At 50.6% G+C, this 19623-nt stretch overlaps 1 protein-coding gene across 2 annotated transcripts in view; it reads left to right on the forward strand.

Annotated features, from left to right (window-relative positions):
- The window catches only part of CEP70 (centrosomal protein 70), a 109062-nt gene that overhangs the window by 42772 nt on the left and 46667 nt on the right, over positions 1-19623 (forward strand). For both annotated transcript variants that reach the window (XM_063932811.1, XM_063932812.1), the window contains exons 6-7: positions 10190-10362; positions 14003-14062. In XM_063932811.1, coding sequence (XP_063788881.1) covers positions 10190-10362; positions 14003-14062 — 233 coding nt within the window. The remainder of the gene's footprint in view (positions 1-10189; positions 10363-14002; positions 14063-19623) is intronic.

The raw sequence follows: 19623 nt of genomic DNA on the forward strand, positions 1-19623 counted from the left end.
GTGCTAAATTTAGCACAGCTACAATCATTCACACTGACATGTGGGGGGACGCCCAGCACAGGTCTAGTCCGCCCCGCATGTCAGTCCGGCCCCCCCCCCTGCAGAAGTGCAAAGGCATCGCACAGCGGCGATGCTTTTGCACTTCAAGAGTAGCTCCCGACCAGCGCAGCTTTAGCGTGCTGGCCGGGTGCTGCTCATCGCTCACCGGCCTGCAGCGGCTGCACGTGACGTCACACAGCCGCCGAGGATTGCTCCCCCAACGGTTTGGCCACGCCTGTATTGGCTGGACCCCTCCCGCCCAGCAACCGCCTCTGTCTTAGAGGCGATCGCTAGGCTACGACGGCTGCCATGCGCCGGCGCATTGCGGCGCCGGCGCATGCGCAGTTCTGACCCGATCGCTGCACTGCGACAAACTTCAGCGAGCGATCGGGTCGGAATGACCCCCACTGTTACAACCCAGTACAGACCTTGTTTATACAGCGGCTCCAATCCGTGTTAACTTTTTGCTGACGCTTGGAGATGATGTCATCTCCAAGTGTCGGGGATCCAGCTCTCCCTATGCTGTAATTGGGGTTTGGGTCAGATGACCTGGGTCACCTGTTTACACTGCCCAATTACCAGGGTCCTTCCAGTATCCGTCCCTGGTCGTTACCTGGGTTGGATTTCCGGGTCACTGGACCTGGGTTATTCTGAGCCGTGAGTTGATCCAGCAATAACCTGGGTTATTTTGGTGTCATGAAAACGGGTATTATTTGTGTTTCCTGCACAAATGCCAGGGAATGCGTGCTGCCAGTGTTAACGTTTGGTATTAATGGTGTTGGGAACTCGGCTGCTGGGTCTCTGTACCCTGGGATATAATTAACAAGCTGCAGGTGCGCCCCTCTCTGGAGAACGGTTCCATGCACAGAGCGACTCATTAGATGTGAGATGCTGTAAGGTGTTTTCTCTAACGTCCTAAGTGGATGCTGGGGACTCCGTAAGGACCATGGGGAATAGCGGCTCCGCAGGAGACTGGGCACATCTAAAGAAAGCTTTAGGACTATCTGGTGTGCACTGGCTCCTCCCCCTATGACCCTCCTCCAAGCCTCAGTTAGATCTCTGTGCCCGAACGAGAAGGGTGCACACTAGGGGCTCTCCTGAGCTTCTTAGTGAAAGTTTTAGTTTAGGTTTTTTATTTTCAGTGAGACCTGCTGGCAACAGGCTCACTGCATCGATGGACTAAGGGGAGAAGAAGCGAACTCACCTGCGTGCAGAGTGGATTGGGCTTCTTAGGCTACTGGACATTAGCTCCAGAGGGACGATCACAGGCCCAGCTTGGATGGGTCCCAGAGCCGCGCCGCCGGCCCCCTTACAGAGCCAGAAGGCAGAAGAGGTCCGGAAAATCGGCGGCAGAAGACGTCCTGTCTTCAACAAGGTAGCGCACAGCACTGCAGCTGTGCGCCATTGCTCTCAGCACACTTCACACTCCGGTCACTGAGGGTGCAGGGCGCTGGGGGGGGGGCGCCCTGAGACGCAATAATAAACACCTTGGATGGCAAAAAATGCATCACATATAGCTCCTGGGCTATATGGATGCATTTAACCCCTGCCAAAATACATAAAAAAACAGGAGATAAGGCCGCCGATAAGGGGGCGGAGCCTATCTCCTCAGCACACTGGCGCCATTTTCCCTCACAGCTCCGTTGGAGGGAAGCTCCCTGGCTCTCCCCTGCAGTCACTACACTACAGAAAGGGTTAAAAAAGAGAGGGGGGCACAAATTAGGCGCAGTATTAACTATACAGCAGCTATAAGGGGAAAAACACTTATATAAGGTTATCCCTGTATATATATAGCGCTCTGGTGTGTGCTGGCAAACTCTCCCTCTGTCTCCCCAAAGGGCTAGTGGGGTCCTGTCCTCTATCAGAGCATTCCCTGTGTGTGTGCTGTATGTCGGTACTTTTGTGTCGACATGTATGAGGAGAAAAATGATGTGGAGTCGGAGCAGATTGCCTGTAATAGTGATGTCACCCCCTAGGGGGTCGACACCTGAGTGGATGAACTGTTGGAAGAAATTACGTGACAGTGTCAGCTCTGTATAAAAGACAGTGGTTGACATGAGACAGCCGGCTACTCAGCTTGTGCCTGTCCAGACGTCTCATAGGCCGTCGGGGGCTCTAAAGCGCCCGTTACCTCAGATGGCAGATATAGACGCCGACACGGATACTGACTCCAGTGTCGACGGTGAAGAGACGAATGTGACTTCCAATAGGGCCACACGTTACATGATTGAGGCAATGAAAAATGTTTTACACATTTCTGATAATACGAGTACCACCAAAAAGGGGTATTATGTTCGGTGAGGAAAAACTACCTGTAGTTTTCCTGAATCTGAGAAATTAAATGAGGTGTGTGATGATGCGTGGGTTTCCCCCGATAACAACTGATAATTTCTAAAATGTTATTGGCATTATATCCTTTCCCGCCAGAGGTTAGGGTGCGTTGGGAAACACCCCCTAGGGTGGATAAAGCGCTCACACGCTTGTAAGGGCTCTATCCTCTCCTGAGATGGCCGCCCTTAAGGATCCTGCTGATAGAAAGCAGGAGGGTATCCTAAAATGTATTTACACACATACTGGTGTTATACTGCGACCAGCAATCGCCTCAGCCTGGATGTGCAGTGCTGGGTTGGCGTGGTCGGATTCCCTGACTGAAAATATTGATACCCTAGATAGGGACAGTATATTTTTGCCTATAGAGCATTTGAAAGATGCATTTCTATATATGCGTGATGCACAGCGGAATATTTGCCGACTGGCATCAAGTCTAAGTGCGTTGTCCATTTCTACCAGTAGAGGGATATGGACACGTCAGTGGTCAGGTGATGCGTATTCCAAACGGCATTTGGAAGTATTGCCTTATTAAGGGGAGGAGTTATTTGGGGTCGGTCTTTCAGACCTGGTGGCCACGGCAACAGCTGGGAAATCCACGTTTGTACCCCAGGTCGCCTCTCAACATGAGAAGACGCCGTATTATCAGGCGCAGTCTTTTCGTGGATAAGCGGGCAAAAGGTTCCTCATTTCTGCCCCGTGACAGAGGGAGAGAAAAAAGGCTGCAGAAATCAGCCAGTTCCCAGGAACAGAAACCCTCTCCCGCCTCTGCCAAGCCCTCAGTATACGCTGGGGCTTTACAAGCAGAATCAGGCACGGTGGGGGGCCCGTCTCAATTAATTTCAGCGCACAGTGGGCTCACTCGCAAGTAGACCCCTGGATCCTTCAGGTGATATCTCAGGGGTACAAATTAGAATTCGAGACGTCTCCCCCTCGCCGTTTCCTAAAGTCGGCTTTACCGATGTCTCCTTCTGACAGGGAGACAGTTTTGGAAGCCATTCACAAGCTGTATTCCCAGCAGGTGATAATCAAGATACCCCTCCTGCAACAGGGAACGGGGTATTATTCCACACTGTTGTGGTACCGAAGCCGGACGGCTCGGTGAGACCGATTCTAAATCTAAAATCTTCGAACACTTACATACAGAGGTTCAAATTCAAGATTGAGTCACTCAGAGCAGTGATTGCGAACCTGGAAGAAGGGGACTACATGATGTCTCGGGACATCAAGGATGCTTACCTTCATGTCAAAATTTACCCTTCTCACCAAGGGTACCTCAGGTTTATGGTACAGAACTGTCACTATCAGTTCAGACGCTGCCGTATAGATGGTCCACGGCACCCCGGGTCTTTACCAAGGTAATGGCCGAAATGATGATATTCCTTCAAAGGAAGGGAATTTTAGTTATCCCTTACTTGGACAATTCCCTGATAAGGGTAAGATCCAGGGAACAGTTGGAGGTCGGTGTAGCACTATCTCAGGTAGTGTTGCTGCAGCACGGTTGGATTCTCAATATTCCAAAATCGCAGCTGGTTCCGACGACTTGTCTTCTGTTCCTAGGGATGATCCTGGACACAGTCCAGAAAAAGGTGTTTCTCCCGGAGGAGAAAGCCAGGGAGTTATCCGAGCTAGTCAGGAACCTCCTAAAACCGAGCCAAGTCTCAGTGCATCAATGCACAAGGGTTCTGGGTAAAATGGTGGCTTCCTACGAAGCAATCCCATTCGGCAGATTCCACGCAAGAACTTTCCAGTGGGACCTGCTGGACAAATGGTCCGGGTCGCATCTTCAGATGCATCAGCGGATAACCCTGTCACCAAGGACAAGGGTGTCCCTCCTGTGGTGGTTGCAGAGTGCTCATCTTCTAGAGGGCCGCAGATTCGGCATTCAGGACTGGGTCCTGGTAACCACGGATGCCAGCCTGCGAGGCAGGGGAGCAGTCACACAGGGAAGGAATATCCAGGACTTATGGTCAAGCCTGGAGACATCACTTCACATAAATATCCTGAAGCTAAGGGACATTTACAATGCTCTAAGCTTAGCAAGACCTCTGCTTCAAGGTCAGCCGGTGTTGATCCAGTCGGACAACATCACGGCAGTCACCCACGTAAACAGACAGGGTGGCACAAGAAGCAGGAGGGCAATGGCAGAAGCTGCAAGGATTCTTCGCTGGGCGGAAAATCATGTGATAGCACGGTCAGCAGTATTCATTCCGGGAGTGGACAACTGGGAAGCAGACTTCCTCAGCACGACCTCCACCCGGGAGAGTGGGGACTTCACCCAGAAGTCTTCCACATGATTATAAACCGTTGGGAAAAACTCGACAGGTATTGCGCCAGGTCCAGGGACCCTCAGGCAATAGCTGTAGACGCTCTGGTAACACCGTGGGTGTACCAGTCAGGGTATGTGTTCCCTCCTCTGCCTCTCACACCCAAGGTACTGAGATTGATAAGATGGAGAGGAGTAAGCACTATATTCGTGGCTCCGGATTGGCCAAGAAGGATTTGGTAACCGGAACTTCAAGAGATGCTCACGGAGGATCCGTGGCCTCTACCTCTAAGAAGGAACCTGCTCCAGCAAGGACCCTGTCTGTTCCAAGACTTACCGCGGCTGCGTTTGACGGCATGGCGGTTGAACGCCGGATCCTGAAGGAAAAAAAAGGCATTCCGGATGAAGTCATCCCTATCCTGATCAAAGCCAGGAAGGATGTAACCGCAAAAACATTATCACCGCAATTGGCGAAAATATGTTGCGTGGTGCGAGGCCAGTAAGGCCCGACGGTGGAAATTCAACTGGGTCGATTCCTACATTTCCTGCAAACAGGGGTCCATTAAGGTTCAAATTTTCGGCCCTGTCAATTTTCATCCAAAAAGAACTAGCTTCAGTCCCTGAAGTTCAGACGTTTGTAAAAGGGGTACTGCATATACAGCCTCCTTTTGTGCCTCCAGTGGCACTTTGGGGATCTCAATGTAGTTTTTGGTTCCAAAAGTCACATTGGTTTGAACCACTTAAATCTGTGGAGTTAAAATATCTCACATGGAAAGTGGTCATGCTGTTGGCCCTGGCCTGGGCCAGGCGCGTGTCAGAATTGGCGGCTTTATCCTGAAAAAGCCCTTATCTGATGTTCCATTCGGACAGGGCGGAATTGAGGACTCGTCCTCAGTTTCTCCCTAAGGTGGTTTCAGCGTTTCACCTGAACCAACCTATTTGTGGTGCCTGCGGCTACTAGGGACTTGGAGGACTCCAAGTTGCTAGACGTAGTCAGGGCCCTGAAAATATATGTTTCCAGGAGGGCTGGAGTCAGGAAATCTGACTCGCTGTTTATCCTGTATGCACCCAACAAGCTGGGTGCTCCTGCTTCTAAGCAGACTATTGCTCGTTGGATTTGTAGTACAATTCAGCTTGCACATTCTGTGGCAGGCCTGCCACAGCCAAAAATCTGTAAATGCCCACTCCACAAGGAAGGTGGGCTCATCTTGGGCGGCTGCCCGAGGGGTCTCTGCTTTACAACTTTGCCGAGCAGCTACTTGGTCAGGAGCAAATACGTTTGTAAAATTCTACAAAATTGATATCCTGGCTGAGGAGGACCTGGAGTTCTCTCATTTGGTGCTGCAGAGTCATCCGCACTCTCCCGCCCGTTTGGGAGCTTTGGTATAATCCCCATGGTCCTTACGGAGTCCCCAGCATCCACTTAGGACGTTAGAGAAAATAAGAATTTACTTACCGATAATTCTATTTCTCATAGTCCGTAGTGGATGCTGGGCGCCCATCCCAAGTGCGGATTGTCTGCAATACTTGTACATAGTTATTGTTACAAAAATCGGGTTATTATTGTTGTGAGCCATCTTTCAGAGGCTCCTCTGTTATCATGCTGTTAACTGGGTTCAGATCACAGGTTATACGGTGTGATTGGTGTGGCTGGTATGAGTCTTACCCGGGATTCAAAATCCTTCCTTATTGTGTACGCTCGTCCGGGCACAGTATCCTAACTGAGGCTTGGAGGAGGGTCATAGGGGGAGGAGCCAGTGCACACCAGATAGTCCTAAAGCTTTCTTTAGATGTGCCCAGTCTCCTGCGGAGCCGCTATTCCCCATGGTCCTTACGGAGTCCCCAGCATCCACTACGGACTATGAGAAATAGAATTATCGGTAAGTAAATTCTTATTTTCTGCCTTGGATTATCTGGTTTGTGAAGTACAGGCTCTCACACTGGTGCCTGATTACTAGAACTTTATTCAGCTGCTTCCTTATTCTCAGCTTATAGGACAGTGGGGGGGGGATTCAGATCTGATCGCTGCTGTGCGCATGTGTATGCACCGCAATGTGCACGCACGGCAGACAACAACAACGGGCATCGCCGGTCAGCGATGGGATGGTGCGAAAAATCCAATCGCATGGATGTTCGTAAGGTGATTGACAGGAAGAGGCTGTTTGTGGGTGGTAACTGTGCGTTTATTGGCAGTGTCGGGATATACGCAGGTGTTCCCAAGCGTTCTCAGGGAGGGTGTCTGACGTCGGCTCCGGCCCCGATCAGCCTCTTCTCATCGCACTGGAGGAGTAAGTCCTGGGCTGCGCAGAGACCGCACACACTGGATTTTAGCAGATCGTCATACACATACGATCGTACACTTGCACGGCGAATATACACTCCCCCTGGGGGGCAGCGACTATCTGAACGCAGGACAGCAATCAGATCTGAATCACCCCCCTGATTCCTGTAACATGATCATATGTCTCTTTAAATGTTCTCTTCTGCCGTCAATTCCTGGCTGTGAACTGTGTAAAAGCTGCAACAGGCGTGTCATCTCCAGACTCCATTGCTTGCTACATGCTGGATTCACCCAGCAGCCTCAGGGTTGTAGTAACACTTGACATCTCCTTCATCCTGCACGGTGTCTCTGTGGCAGGACTGAGTCCAGCACTACTGGAACTGTTCAACTCTTTCATGTTCCGTTCCTACATGGACGCAGGTTCTTGATTAGGCAAGATCACTGCTTTCAGAGACTGGATTATCTGCGCACCGTTACTAAATGCAGGGCTCAGTGGACCTGGGAAGTGGATGGGCATTAAGGGAATGTATTCCGGAGCTTATTACAGCTATGCACGGTTTAGTGGTCACGTCTAGTCCTTTGTTAGCGATCTATCCATTGCGCTTCCGTTTTTTTCTTGGGCAGCTAAATGGAGTAATAATGGAAACCTGCATATAGAGATGGCTGACTTCACATATTCTTCTGTAAGTTTTCTGGTGCCCTTGTCCTCCTATCATAGGGAACAGTAATCACTGCCGGCCATTCGCCAGTCATTGGGAAGAGCTCTGAAAACCAGAGGATCCGGTCTGAAGATCGACAGTGTCTAGGTCGACAATGTTTAGGTCGACCACTATAGGTCGACAGGGTTTCTAGGTCGACATGTGCTAGGTCGACAGGTCTAAAGGTCGACATGAGTTTTTCAAAAAAAATTTCTTTTTTTGAATTTTTTTATACTTAACGATCCACGTGGACTACGATTGGAACGGTAAAGTGTGCTGAGCGAAGCGGTAGCGGAGCGAAGGCACCATGCCCGAAGCATGGCGAGCGAAGTGAGCCATGCGAGGGGACGCGGTGCACTAATTTGGGATCCCGGTCACTCTACGAAGAAAACGACACCAAAAATAAATAAATCCTCATGTCGACCTTTAGGCCTGTCGACCTAGCACATGTCGACCTAGAAACCTTGTCGACCTTCCATCCATGTCGACCTAGTGACTGTCGACCTATAGTGGTCGACCTAAACATTGTCGACCTAGACACTGTCGATTTGATGAACCACACCCGAAAACCAGACAGATGGACATAAACGTTCTTGCCCATAGAGTGACCATAAATGATCAATAGAAGACTCACTGCTGATGTTCCCAGGTGGTGGCCGCTACATGTCAGTCGCCTTTTACAACCCCCCCTTAAAGTTGCTGCTTGCTGAACCTGGGAGGGGATGGTAATTTAATGTAGTCGTCATATTGAACTTGCAGTGATGTCATTAAGTTGGAATGTTTTAAAAGGGGAAATAAGGGAAAAAGAGCGTTACCAGTGCGATCTCTCACATCCCTGCATCCACAGACTCAGAAGTAACATTGGGGCAGATCTATTGGGGGTAATTCCCGAGTTGATCGCTAGCTGAAAATGTTCGCTGCGATTAAGGAAAAAAAGGCACTTCTGCGTATGCGGCGCAGTGCGCACGCGCGACGTACTTTCACAACGGCCGATGTATTTTCACACAAGGGCTAGCGAAGCTTTTCAGTCGCACTGCTGCCCGCAGAGTGATTGACATGAAGAGGTCGTTTCTGGGTGTCAATTGACCGTTTTCAGGGAGTGTTCGAAAAAACGCAGGCGTGCCAGGAAAAACGCAGGCGCGGTTGACCGAATGCAGGGCGTGTTTGTGACGTCAAATCCAGAACTGAATGGTCTGAATGAAGTGATCGCAAGCGCTGAGTAGGTCTGAAGCTACTCAGAAACTGCACAATATTTTTTTGTAGCCGCTCTGCGATCCTTTCGTTCGCACTTCTGCTACGCTAAAATACACTCCCAGTGGGCGGCGGCATAGCGTTTGCACGGCTGCAAAAAACTGCTAGCAAGCGATCAACTCGGAATGACCCCCATTGTGCCTAGAGAAGGGATAAAGCAATGATAACGCACCAGCCAATCATTATGGCTTTGAAAAATGACAGTTAGGAGCTGATTGGCTGGTCCGTTATCACCTTGCACTTATCACTTCTTTATCCCTTCTCCAGGCTTAATACATCTGCCCCATTGTTTGGGGTGTGTGGATCCGTCATTAAATGAATACCACTTATCTGTTAATAATGTGTGATCACTTGGGAACTCCCCTGTGCTGCAAGCATCATTGTGAAGTCCAGGATGGGGGAATATGTCTCCCATCATGGCATCAATAAACCTGGGAGCATCCTTATTTAAAAACAGAACAGTCTGCTCTTTCATATTATGTGGCTCCTTAGTGGTTATTATCTGGTTTCCTGTGTGTACCAGACAATCTCAGCCTGTGTTGCAGAAATACTTGTAGGTTTGGCGGATGGAGGGAGGCATCTAACATCCTGGCACCTACACACTAGGGGGCACCCTCATTTATAGGAATGGAGCCTTCCCTCTTTCAAACAATGTGTGCGCTCTTAGGGGGTCATTCCGACCCAATCGCACGCTGCAGTTTTTCGCAGCCATGCGTTCGGGTCCGGAATGCGCATGCCCTGCGGCTGCAATGCGCAGGCGCGTCACTGCCCGGTGACGGGAAACGCCAGGCAGCGAATGTTCTAACGAAGATTTCGATGGCAGCGGCGATCGCAAGGTGACTGACAGCAGGAAGCCGTTCCGGGTTGGCAACTGACCGTTTTCTGGGAGTGGAGAGGAAAACGCAGGCGTGTCCAGGCGTTTGCAGAGCGGGTGTCTGACGTCAATTCCGGGACCTGACAGGCTGAAGTGATCACGGCGGCTGAGTAATTCCAGAGCTATTCAGAAACTGCACACAATGTTTTTGTACAGCTCCCCTGCACAAGCGTTCACAATCTTGCACAGCTAAAGTACACTTCCCCACAGGCGGCGACTATCTGATCGCACGGGCTGCAAAAAGTTGCAGCGTGCGATCAACTCTGAATGACCCCCTAGTAGTTAATTTATGGTGACCACCAGACGATAACACCCTATCTTGTAGAAAGCGTTAAGTACAGAGATGGGGATTCTAATACCCAGATCTCCCACATCCTGGCATCAACAACAGAGCTCTTATTCGTCATCAGCTAATATTGGTGGATGTTTATTTGTATCTCTTGTAACATCAGGAACATTGCCAGAAGAACAGGGAGAAGCTGCGAGAGCAGGAGGAGGATATTGTGCGGCTGAAGAAGCGGCTTGCCCAGGCAGAGAACACAGAGGAGAAGCGAGTGGACTGCCAGAAGAAGGCTTTCCAGCGTCTCCTCAACCGGGAGCCACGAGAAATCCTGCTTGACCAGCAGTAAGTCGCTAGATGGGTTTCTAGAACCTAGAGATTCGTGCGCTAGTGACACTTGTGGGGTGAATCAAATGTTTTTTTTGGGCGCCCAAAGTAATGGGTACCTATCAGAGCAATTCAAGTGTTGCTCCGATCAGGCTCTCAAAAGCACCGGGTTTAACCTAGAAATGTCGGCGCTGGCAATGATTGCGCCCTAACGGCAGAACAATTGAATTGCTGCCATCGGAAGCCATCTAGCGGTTGGCACCTAAAAACAACTGAATCACCTCCTTGGAGAGAAATTAGATCTTTACCACTGTGCAGTAGTAAGAGCCATGAACATGATTAGATAATCAGTCATTAGCACTTGGACCCCTGGCATCACGGGCTATCTGACATCTTAGGGAGGTCTCTGGTTGGGGTGTGCAAAAGGTTGACTGGGTCAAAAGCTTGACATAGAAAAGGGTGACACAATAAAAGGCAATACAGTTCTTCAGGTGTCATTTTCAATGTATAACCACACGTGTCCCCAATTAGTGTACCACGTCTCCCCGCATGGTAAGTGAACGGGCAAGTTACTATTACCAATCGTAGTCCACGTGGATGGTAAAGAATTAAAAAAAATGGAAACACCAAGAAACTTCTATCGACCATATGTGTGTAAACCATTGTCATGTCAACCTTTTGAACCGGTCTACCTTTTACCGTGTTACCCTTCTTTCAAACCTTTTGCAAGTCGACCTATTGACTGCCGACCTTATCTGTAGTCCAGAATCCTTCCAGTTGCAGGAATCATTTGTGTATGTAGCAGTAGGACCTCTGGCTGCCAGGAACACTATGTGGCATAGCAGTAGGCCTCTGGCTGCCAGGAACACTATGCGGCATAGCAGTAGGACCTCTGGCTGCCAGGAACACTATGTGGCATAGCAGTAGGCCTCTGGCTGCCAGGAACACTATGTGGCATAGCAGTATGGCATCTGGCTGCCAGGAACACTATGTGGCATAGCAGTAGGACCTCTGGCTGCCAGGAACACTATGTGGCATAGCAGTAGGACCTCTGGCTGCCAGGAACACTATGTGGCATAGCAGTAGGACCTCTGGCTTCCAGGAACACTATGTGGCATAGCAATAGGGCCTCGCTGCCGGGAACATTGTGGCATAGCAGTAGGGCATCTGGCTGCCGGGAACACTATGTGGCATAGCAGTAGGACCTCTGGCTTCCAGGAACACTATGTGGCATAGCAGTAGGGCATCTGGCTGCCAGGAACACTATGTGGCATAGCAGTATGACCTCTGGCTGCCAGGAACACTATGTGGCATAGCAGTAGGCCTCTGGCTGCCAGGAACACTATGTGGCATAGCAGTATGGCATCTGGCTGCCAGGAACACTATGTGGCATAGCAGTAGGACCTCTGGCTGCCAGGAACACTATGTGGCATAGCAGTAGGACCTCTGGCTGCCAGGAACACTATGTGGCATAGCAGTAGGACCTCTGGCTTCCAGGAACACTGTGGCATAGCAATAGGGCCTCGCTGCCGGGAACATTATGTGGCATAGCAGTAGGGCATCTGGCTGCCGGGAACACTATGTGGCATAGCAGTAGTGCCTCTGGCTGCCGGGAACACTGTGGCATAGCAGTAGGGCCTCTGGCTGCCGGGAACACTATGTGGCATAGCAGTAGGGCCTCTGGCTGCCAGGAACACTATGTGGCATAGCAGTAGGACCTCTGGCTTCCAGGAACACTATGTGGCATAGCAGTAGGGCATCTGGCTGCCAGGAACACTATGTGGCATAGCAGTAGGACCTCTGGCTGCCAGGAACACTATGTGGCATAGCAGTAGGCCTCTGGCTGCCAGGAACACTATGTGGCATAGCAGTATGGCATCTGGCTGCCAGGAACACTATGTGGCATAGCAGTAGGACCTCTGGCTGCCAGGAACACTATGTGGCATAGCAGTAGGACCTCTGGCTGCCAGGAACACTATGTGGCATAGCAGTAGGACCTCTGGCTTCCAGGAACACTATGTGGCATAGCAATAGGGCCTCGCTGCCGGGAACATTGTGGCATAGCAGTAGGGCATCTGGCTGCCGGGAACACTATGTGGCATAGCAGTAGGACCTCTGGCTTCCAGGAACACTATGTGGCATAGCAGTAGGGCATCTGGCTGCCAGGAACACTATGTGGCATAGCAGTAGGACCTCTGGCTGCCAGGAACACTATGTGGCATAGCAGTAGGCCTCTGGCTGCCAGGAACGCTATGTGGCATAGCAGTATGGCATCTGGCTGCCAGGAACACTATGTGGCATAGCAGTAGGACCTCTGGCTGCCAGGAACACTATGTGGCATAGCAGTAGGACCTCTGGCTGCCAGGAACACTATGTGGCATAGCAGTAGGACCTCTGGCTTCCAGGAACACTGTGGCATAGCAATAGGGCCTCGCTGCCGGGAACATTATGTGGCATAGCAGTAGGGCATCTGGCTGCCGGGAACACTATGTGGCATAGCAGTAGTGCCTCTGGCTGCCGGGAACACTGTGGCATAGCAGTAGGGCCTCTGGCTGCCGGGAACACTATGTGGCATAGCAGTAGGGCCTCTGGCTGCCAGGAACACTATGTGGCATAGCAGTAGGGCCTCTGGCTGCCGGGAACACTATGTGGCATAGCAGTAGGGCCTCTGGCTATCGGGAACACTATGTGGCATAGCAGTAGGGCCTCGCTGCTGGGAACATTATGTGGCATAGCAGTAGGACCTCTGGCTGCCAGGAACACTATGTGGCATAGCAGTAGGACCTCTGGCTTCCAGGAACACTATGTGGCATAGCAATAGGGCCTCGCTGCCGGGAACATTATGTGGCATAGCAGTAGGGCATCTGGCTGCCGGGAACACTATGTGGCATAGCAGTAGTGCCTCTGGCTGCCGGGAACACTGTGGCATAGCAGTAGGGCCTCTGGCTGCCGGGAACACTATGTGGCATAGCAGTAGGGCCTCTGGCTGCCAGGAACACTATGTGGCATAGCAGTAGGGCCTCTGGCTGCTGGGAACACTATGTGGCATAGCAGTAGGGCCTCTGCCGGGAACACTATGTGGCATAGCAGTAGGGCCTCTGGCTGCCAGGAACACTATGTGGCATAGCAGTAGGGCCTCTGGCTGCCGGGAACACTATGTGGCATAGCAGTAGGGCCTCTGGCTATCGGGAACACTATGTGGCATAGCAGTAGGGCCTCTGGCTGCCGGGAACACTATGTGGCATAGCAGTAGGGCCTCTGGCTGCCAGGAACACTGTGGCATAGCAGTAGGGCCTCTGGCTGCCAGGAACACTGTGGCATAGCAGTAGGGCCTCTGGCTGCCGGGAACACTATGTGGCATAGCAGTAGGGCCTCTGGCTGCCAGGAACATTATGTGGCATAGCAGTAGGGCCTCTGGCTGCCAGGAACACTGTGGCATAGCAGTAGGGCCTCTGGCTGCCAGGAACACTGTGGCATAGCAGTAGGGCCTCTGGCTGCCGGGAACACTATGTGGCATAGCAGTAGGGCCTCTGGCTGCCAGGAACACTATGTGGCATAGCAGTAGGGCATCTGGCTGCCTGGAATATCTGGACTCATCACCAGCTGCCAGGAACCCTTCATTATGCAGATCACCTGACCTGTTGCTTTCATCTTGCAGGATTCTGGATGTAATTGACGGATATGAGAGACAAATGAGGCTGCTGCAGAATGAGCTTCGGTGCGTATATGCTGTAGGGTCATCTACTGGGAGAGTACAAGTATGACCCCAAAGCTGGGCAGATCATCATTCGGCATGCATGATGGATGCTCGCAGAAGGGTCATTGGTTTAGCCGCTTGCCCCGGTGCGGCACTGAGTGGCAGTATTGTCCGGTGGGCGGCTGGTTTTAGAGATCAGTTATGTTCTGGTTGCGGTTACATTGTTTGAGGTTTTAGTGATAATGTTGCCTGTTACTAACTAGCCTGAGGTAACATGTTTGTGTTATGTAAATAGATGTTCCTCTACCATACCTGTCAGTGCAGTGCATAGGTTCACCTATAGGTGGCACCAGTACAATAAAAGAATTGCAACTCATCCCGACCCAAATCTACAGGGTGCATATAGACATGTCAGTATAATATTCCATCTCTTACGCGCTCCTGTCATTCATACAGGTACTCCACTACATACATAGTGCTCCCTGTTTCTGCAATATTGTTCTGTGCACCTACAGGTCTGTGGTCCTGTCCTAGACATGATGACTATGTCTGCCATATATGAAGTATATTGGATGCTCACTAATATGTGCCTTCGTATGGCACCAGAGAATCTTTGGGACTGTCTGTATTACGTGTGTCCTGAGAGTGAGGGGACATCGGGACTGTCTGTATTACATGTGTCCTGAGAGTGAGGGGACATCGGGACTGTCTGTATTACATGTGTCCTGAGAGTGAGGGGACATCGGGACTGTCTGTATTACATGTGTCCTGAGAGTGAGGGGACACCGGGACTGTCTGTATTACATGTGTCCTGAGAGTGAGGGGACACCGGGACTGTCTGTATTACATGTGTCCTGAGAGTGAGGGGACACCGGGACTGTCTGTATTACATGTGTCCTGAGAGTGATAGGACACCGGGACTGTCTGTATTACATGTGTCCTGAGAGTGAGGGGACACCGGGACTGTCTGTATTACATGTGTCCTGAGAGTGAGGGGACACCGGGACTGTCTGTATTACATGTGTCCTGAGAGTGAGGGGACACCGGGACTGTCTGTATTACATGTGTCCTGAGAGTGAGGGGACACCGGGACTGTCTGTATTACATGTGTCCTGAGAGTGAGGGGACACTGGGACTGTCTGTATTACATGTGTCCTGAGAGTGAGGGGACACCGGGACTGTCTGTATTACATGTATACTGTGAGTGAGGGGATACCGGGACTGTCTGTATTACATGTGTCCTAAGAGTGAGGGGACATCGGGACTGTCTGTATTACATGTGTCCTGAGAGTGAGGGGACACCGGGACTGTCTGTATTACATGTGTACTGAGAGTGAGGGGACACCGGGACTGTCTGTATTACATGTGTCCTGAGAGTGGGGGGACATCGGGACTGTCTGTATTACATGTGTCCTGAGAGTGAGGAGACACCGGGACTGTCTGTATTACATGTGTTCTGAGAGTGAGGGGACACCGGGACTGTCTGTATTACATGTGTCCTGAGAGTGAGGGGACACAGGGACTGTCTGTATTACATGTGTCCTGAAAGTGAGAGGACACCGGGACTGTCTGTATTACATGTGTCCTGAGAGTGAGGAGACACCGGGACTGTCTGTATTACATGTGTCCTGAGAGTGAGGGGACACCGGGACAGTCTGTATTACATGTGTCCTGAGAGTGAGGGGACACTGGGACTGTCTGTATTACATGTGTCCTGAGAGTGAGGGTACACCGGGACTGTCTGTATTACACGTGTCCTGAGAGTGAGGGGACACTGGGACTGTCTGTATTACATGTGTCCCGAGAGTGAGGGGACACAGGGATTGTCTGTTTTACATATATGTAGTGTTACTGCTCACACACTGCTTCCTCTTAACATGTTATGAAGTATTCCTGATATATTCACTTATGTGCTTTGGGTTCTTGCGTGTGTGATCATAGGACCCTTCCGTCCATGAAGTGGACTCTGTCGCTATGTTTGATGTTTATGGCCAGGACCTAGTTACTATTACTCTGTTTTGTTCCCACAGTTCACTCACCTTTTAGTAAATCGCACTCTGCTTTTGGTGTTTCTTCAGCTGTGGGTTCTGTCTGGGAGAACTGGCTTTCAATAAACTGTTTACCACTCAGTATTTCTCTAACGTCCTAGTGGATGCTGGGGACTCCGTCAGGACCATGGGGAATAGCGGCTCCGCAGGAGACAGGGCACAAAAAGTAAGCTTTTAGGATCACATGGTGTGTACTGGCTCCTCCCCCTATGACCCTCCTCCAAGCCGCAGTTAGGTTTTTGTGCCCGTCCGAGCAGGGTGCAATCTAGGTGGCTCTCTTAAAGAGTTGCTTAGAAAAAGTTTTTAGGTTCTTTATTTTCAGTGAGTCCTGCTGGCAACAGGCTCACTGCATCGTGGGACTTAGGGGAGAGAAGTGAACTCACCTGCGTGCAGGATGGATTGGCTTCTTAGGCTACTGGACACCATTAGCTCCAGAGGGAGTCGGAACACAGGTCTCGCCCTGGGGTTCGTCCCGGAGCCGCGCCGCCGACCCCCCTTGCAGATGCTGAAGATTGAAGAGGTCCGGAACCAGGCGGCAGAAGACTTTCAGTCTTCATCAGGTAGCGCACAGCACTGCAGCTGTGCGCCATTGTTGTCAGCACACTTCACACAGCGGTCACGGAGGGTGCAGGGCGCGGGGGGGGGCGCCCTGGGCAGCAATGTATGATACCTGTATGGCGAAAAATACATCACATACAGCCCTTGAGGCTATATGGATGTATTTAACCCCTGCCAGATATCACAGACTCCGGAGAAGAAGCCCGCCGAAAAGGGGGCGGGGCCTATTCTCCTCAGCACACAGCGCCATTTTCCCTCACAGAAATGCTGGTGGGAAGGCTCCCATGCTCTCCCCTGCACTGCACTACAGAAACAGGGTTAAAACAGAGAGGGGGGGCACTGATTTGGCGATATGAATATATATTAAAATGCTATAAGGGAGGAACACTTATATAAAGGTTGTCCCTGTATAATTATAGCGTTTTGGTGTGTGCTGACAAACTCTCCCTCTGTCTCCCCAAAGGGCTAGTGGGTCCTGTCCTCTATCAGAGCATTCCCTATGTGTGTGCTGTATGTCGGTACGTGTGTGTCGACATGTATGAGGAAAATGTTGGTGAGGAGGCGGAGCAAATTGCCTGTAATGGTGATGTCACTCTCTAGGGAGTCGACACCGGAATGGATGGCTTATTTATGGAATTACGTGATAATGTCAACACGCTGCAAGCCGGTTGACGACATGAGACGGCCGGCGAACAAATTAGTACCTGTCCAGGCGTCTCAAACACCGTCAGGGGCTGTAAAACGCCCATTTACCTCAGTCGGTCGACACAGACCCAGACACGGACACTGATTTCAGTGTCGACGGTGAAGAAACAAACGTATTTTCCTTTAGGGCCACACGTTAAGGGCAATGAAGGAGGTGTTACATATTTCTGATAATACAAGTACCACAAAAAAGGGTATTATGTGGGATGTGAAAAAACTACCTGTAGTTTTTCCTGAATCAGATAAATTAAATGAAGTGTGTGATGATGCGTGGGTTTCCCCCGATAGAAAATTATTGGCGGTATACCCTTTCCCGCCAGAAGTTAGGGCGCGTTGGGAAACACCCCTTAGGGTGGATAAGGCGCTCACATGCTTATCAGAACAAGTGGCGGTACCATCTACAGATAGGGCCGTACTTAAGGAGCCAGCTGATAGGAGGCTGGAAAATATCCTAAAAAGTATACACACACATGCTGGTGTTATACTGCGACCAGCGATCGCCTCAGCCTGGATGTGCAGAGCTGAGGTGGCTTGGTCGGATTCCCTGACTAAAAATATTGATACCCTTGACAGGGACAGTATTTTATTGACTATAGAGCATTTAAAGGATGCATTTCTATATATGCGAGATGCGCAGAGGGATATTTGCACTCTGGCATCAAGAGTAAATGCGATGTCCATATCTGCAAGAAGATGTTTATGGACACGACAGTGGTCAGGTGATGCAGATTCCAAACGGCACAAAGATGTATTGCCGTATAAAGGGGAGGAATTATTTGGGGTCGGTCCATGGGACCTGGTGGCCACGGCAACTGCTGGAAAATCCACCGTTTTTTACCCTAAGTCACATCTCTGCAGAAAAAGACACCGTCTTTTCAGCCTCAGTCCTTTCGTCCCTATAAGAGTCATATCTGCCCAGGGATAGAGGAAAGGGAAGAAGACTGCAGCAGGCAGCCCATTCCCAGGAACAGAAGCCCTCCGCCGCTTCTACCAAGTTCTCAGCATGATGCTGGGACCGTACAGGACCCCTGGATCCTACAAGTAGTATCCAAGGGGTACAGATTGGAATGTCGAGACGTTTCCCCCTCGCATGTTCCTGTAGTCTGCTGTACCAATGTCTCCCTCCGACAGGGAGGCAGTATTGAAAACAATTCACAAGCTGTATTCCCAGCAGGTGATAATAAAATTACCCCTCCTACAACAAGGAAAGGGGTATTATTCCACACTATATGGTGGTACTGAAGCCAGAAGGCTAGGTGAGACCTCTTCTAAATCTGAAATATTTGAACACTTACAAAGGTTCAAATCCAGATGCAGTCACTCAGAGCAGTGATAGCGAACCGGGAAGAAGGGGACTATATGGTGTCCCGGGACATCAGGGATGCTTACCTCCATGTCCCAAAATTTGCATTTCTCACCAAGGGTACCTCAGGTTCGTGGTACAGAACTGTCACTATCAGTTTCAGTCGATGCCGTTGGATTGTCCAAGGCACCCCGGGTCCTTACCAAGGTAATGACCGAAATGAGGATTCGTCTTCAAAGAAAATGGACGACCTCCTGATAAGAACAAGGTCCAGAGAACAGTTGGAGGTCGGAGTAGCACTATCTCAAGTAGTTCTACGACAGCACGGGTGGATTCTAAATATTCCAAAACCGCAGTTGTTCCGACGACACGTCTGCTGGTCCTAGGGATGATTCTGGACACAGTCCAGAAAAAGGTGTTTCTCCCAGAGGAGAAAGCCAGGGAGTTATCCGAGCTAATCGGGATCCTCCTAAAACCAGGAAAAGTGTCAGTGCATCATTGCACAAGAGTCCTGGTAAAAATGGTGGCTTATTACGAAGCGATTCCATTCGGCAGATTTCACGCAAGAACTCTTCAGTGGGATCTGCTGGACAAATGGTCCGGATCGCATCTTCAGATGCATCAGCGGATAACCCTATATCCAAGGACAAGGGTGTCTCTCCTGTGGTGATTACAGAGTGCTCATCTTCTAGAGGGCCGCAGATTCGGCATTCAGGATTGGATGCTGGTGACCACGGAGGCCAGCCTGAGAGGCTGAGGAGCAGTCACACAGGGAAAAAATTTCCAGGGAGTGTGATCAAGTCTGGAGAATTCTCTCCACATAAATATACTGGAGCTAAGAGCAAATTTATATTGCTCTAAGCTTAGCAAGACCTCTGCTTCAAGGTCAGCCGGTATTGATCCAGTGGGATAACATCACGGCAGTCGCCCACGTAAACAGAAAGGGCGGCACAAGAAGCAGGAGGGCA

Source organism: Pseudophryne corroboree, chromosome 7 (assembly GCF_028390025.1).
Source record: "Pseudophryne corroboree isolate aPseCor3 chromosome 7, aPseCor3.hap2, whole genome shotgun sequence".
Lineage (NCBI taxonomy): Eukaryota > Metazoa > Chordata > Amphibia > Anura > Myobatrachidae > Pseudophryne > Pseudophryne corroboree.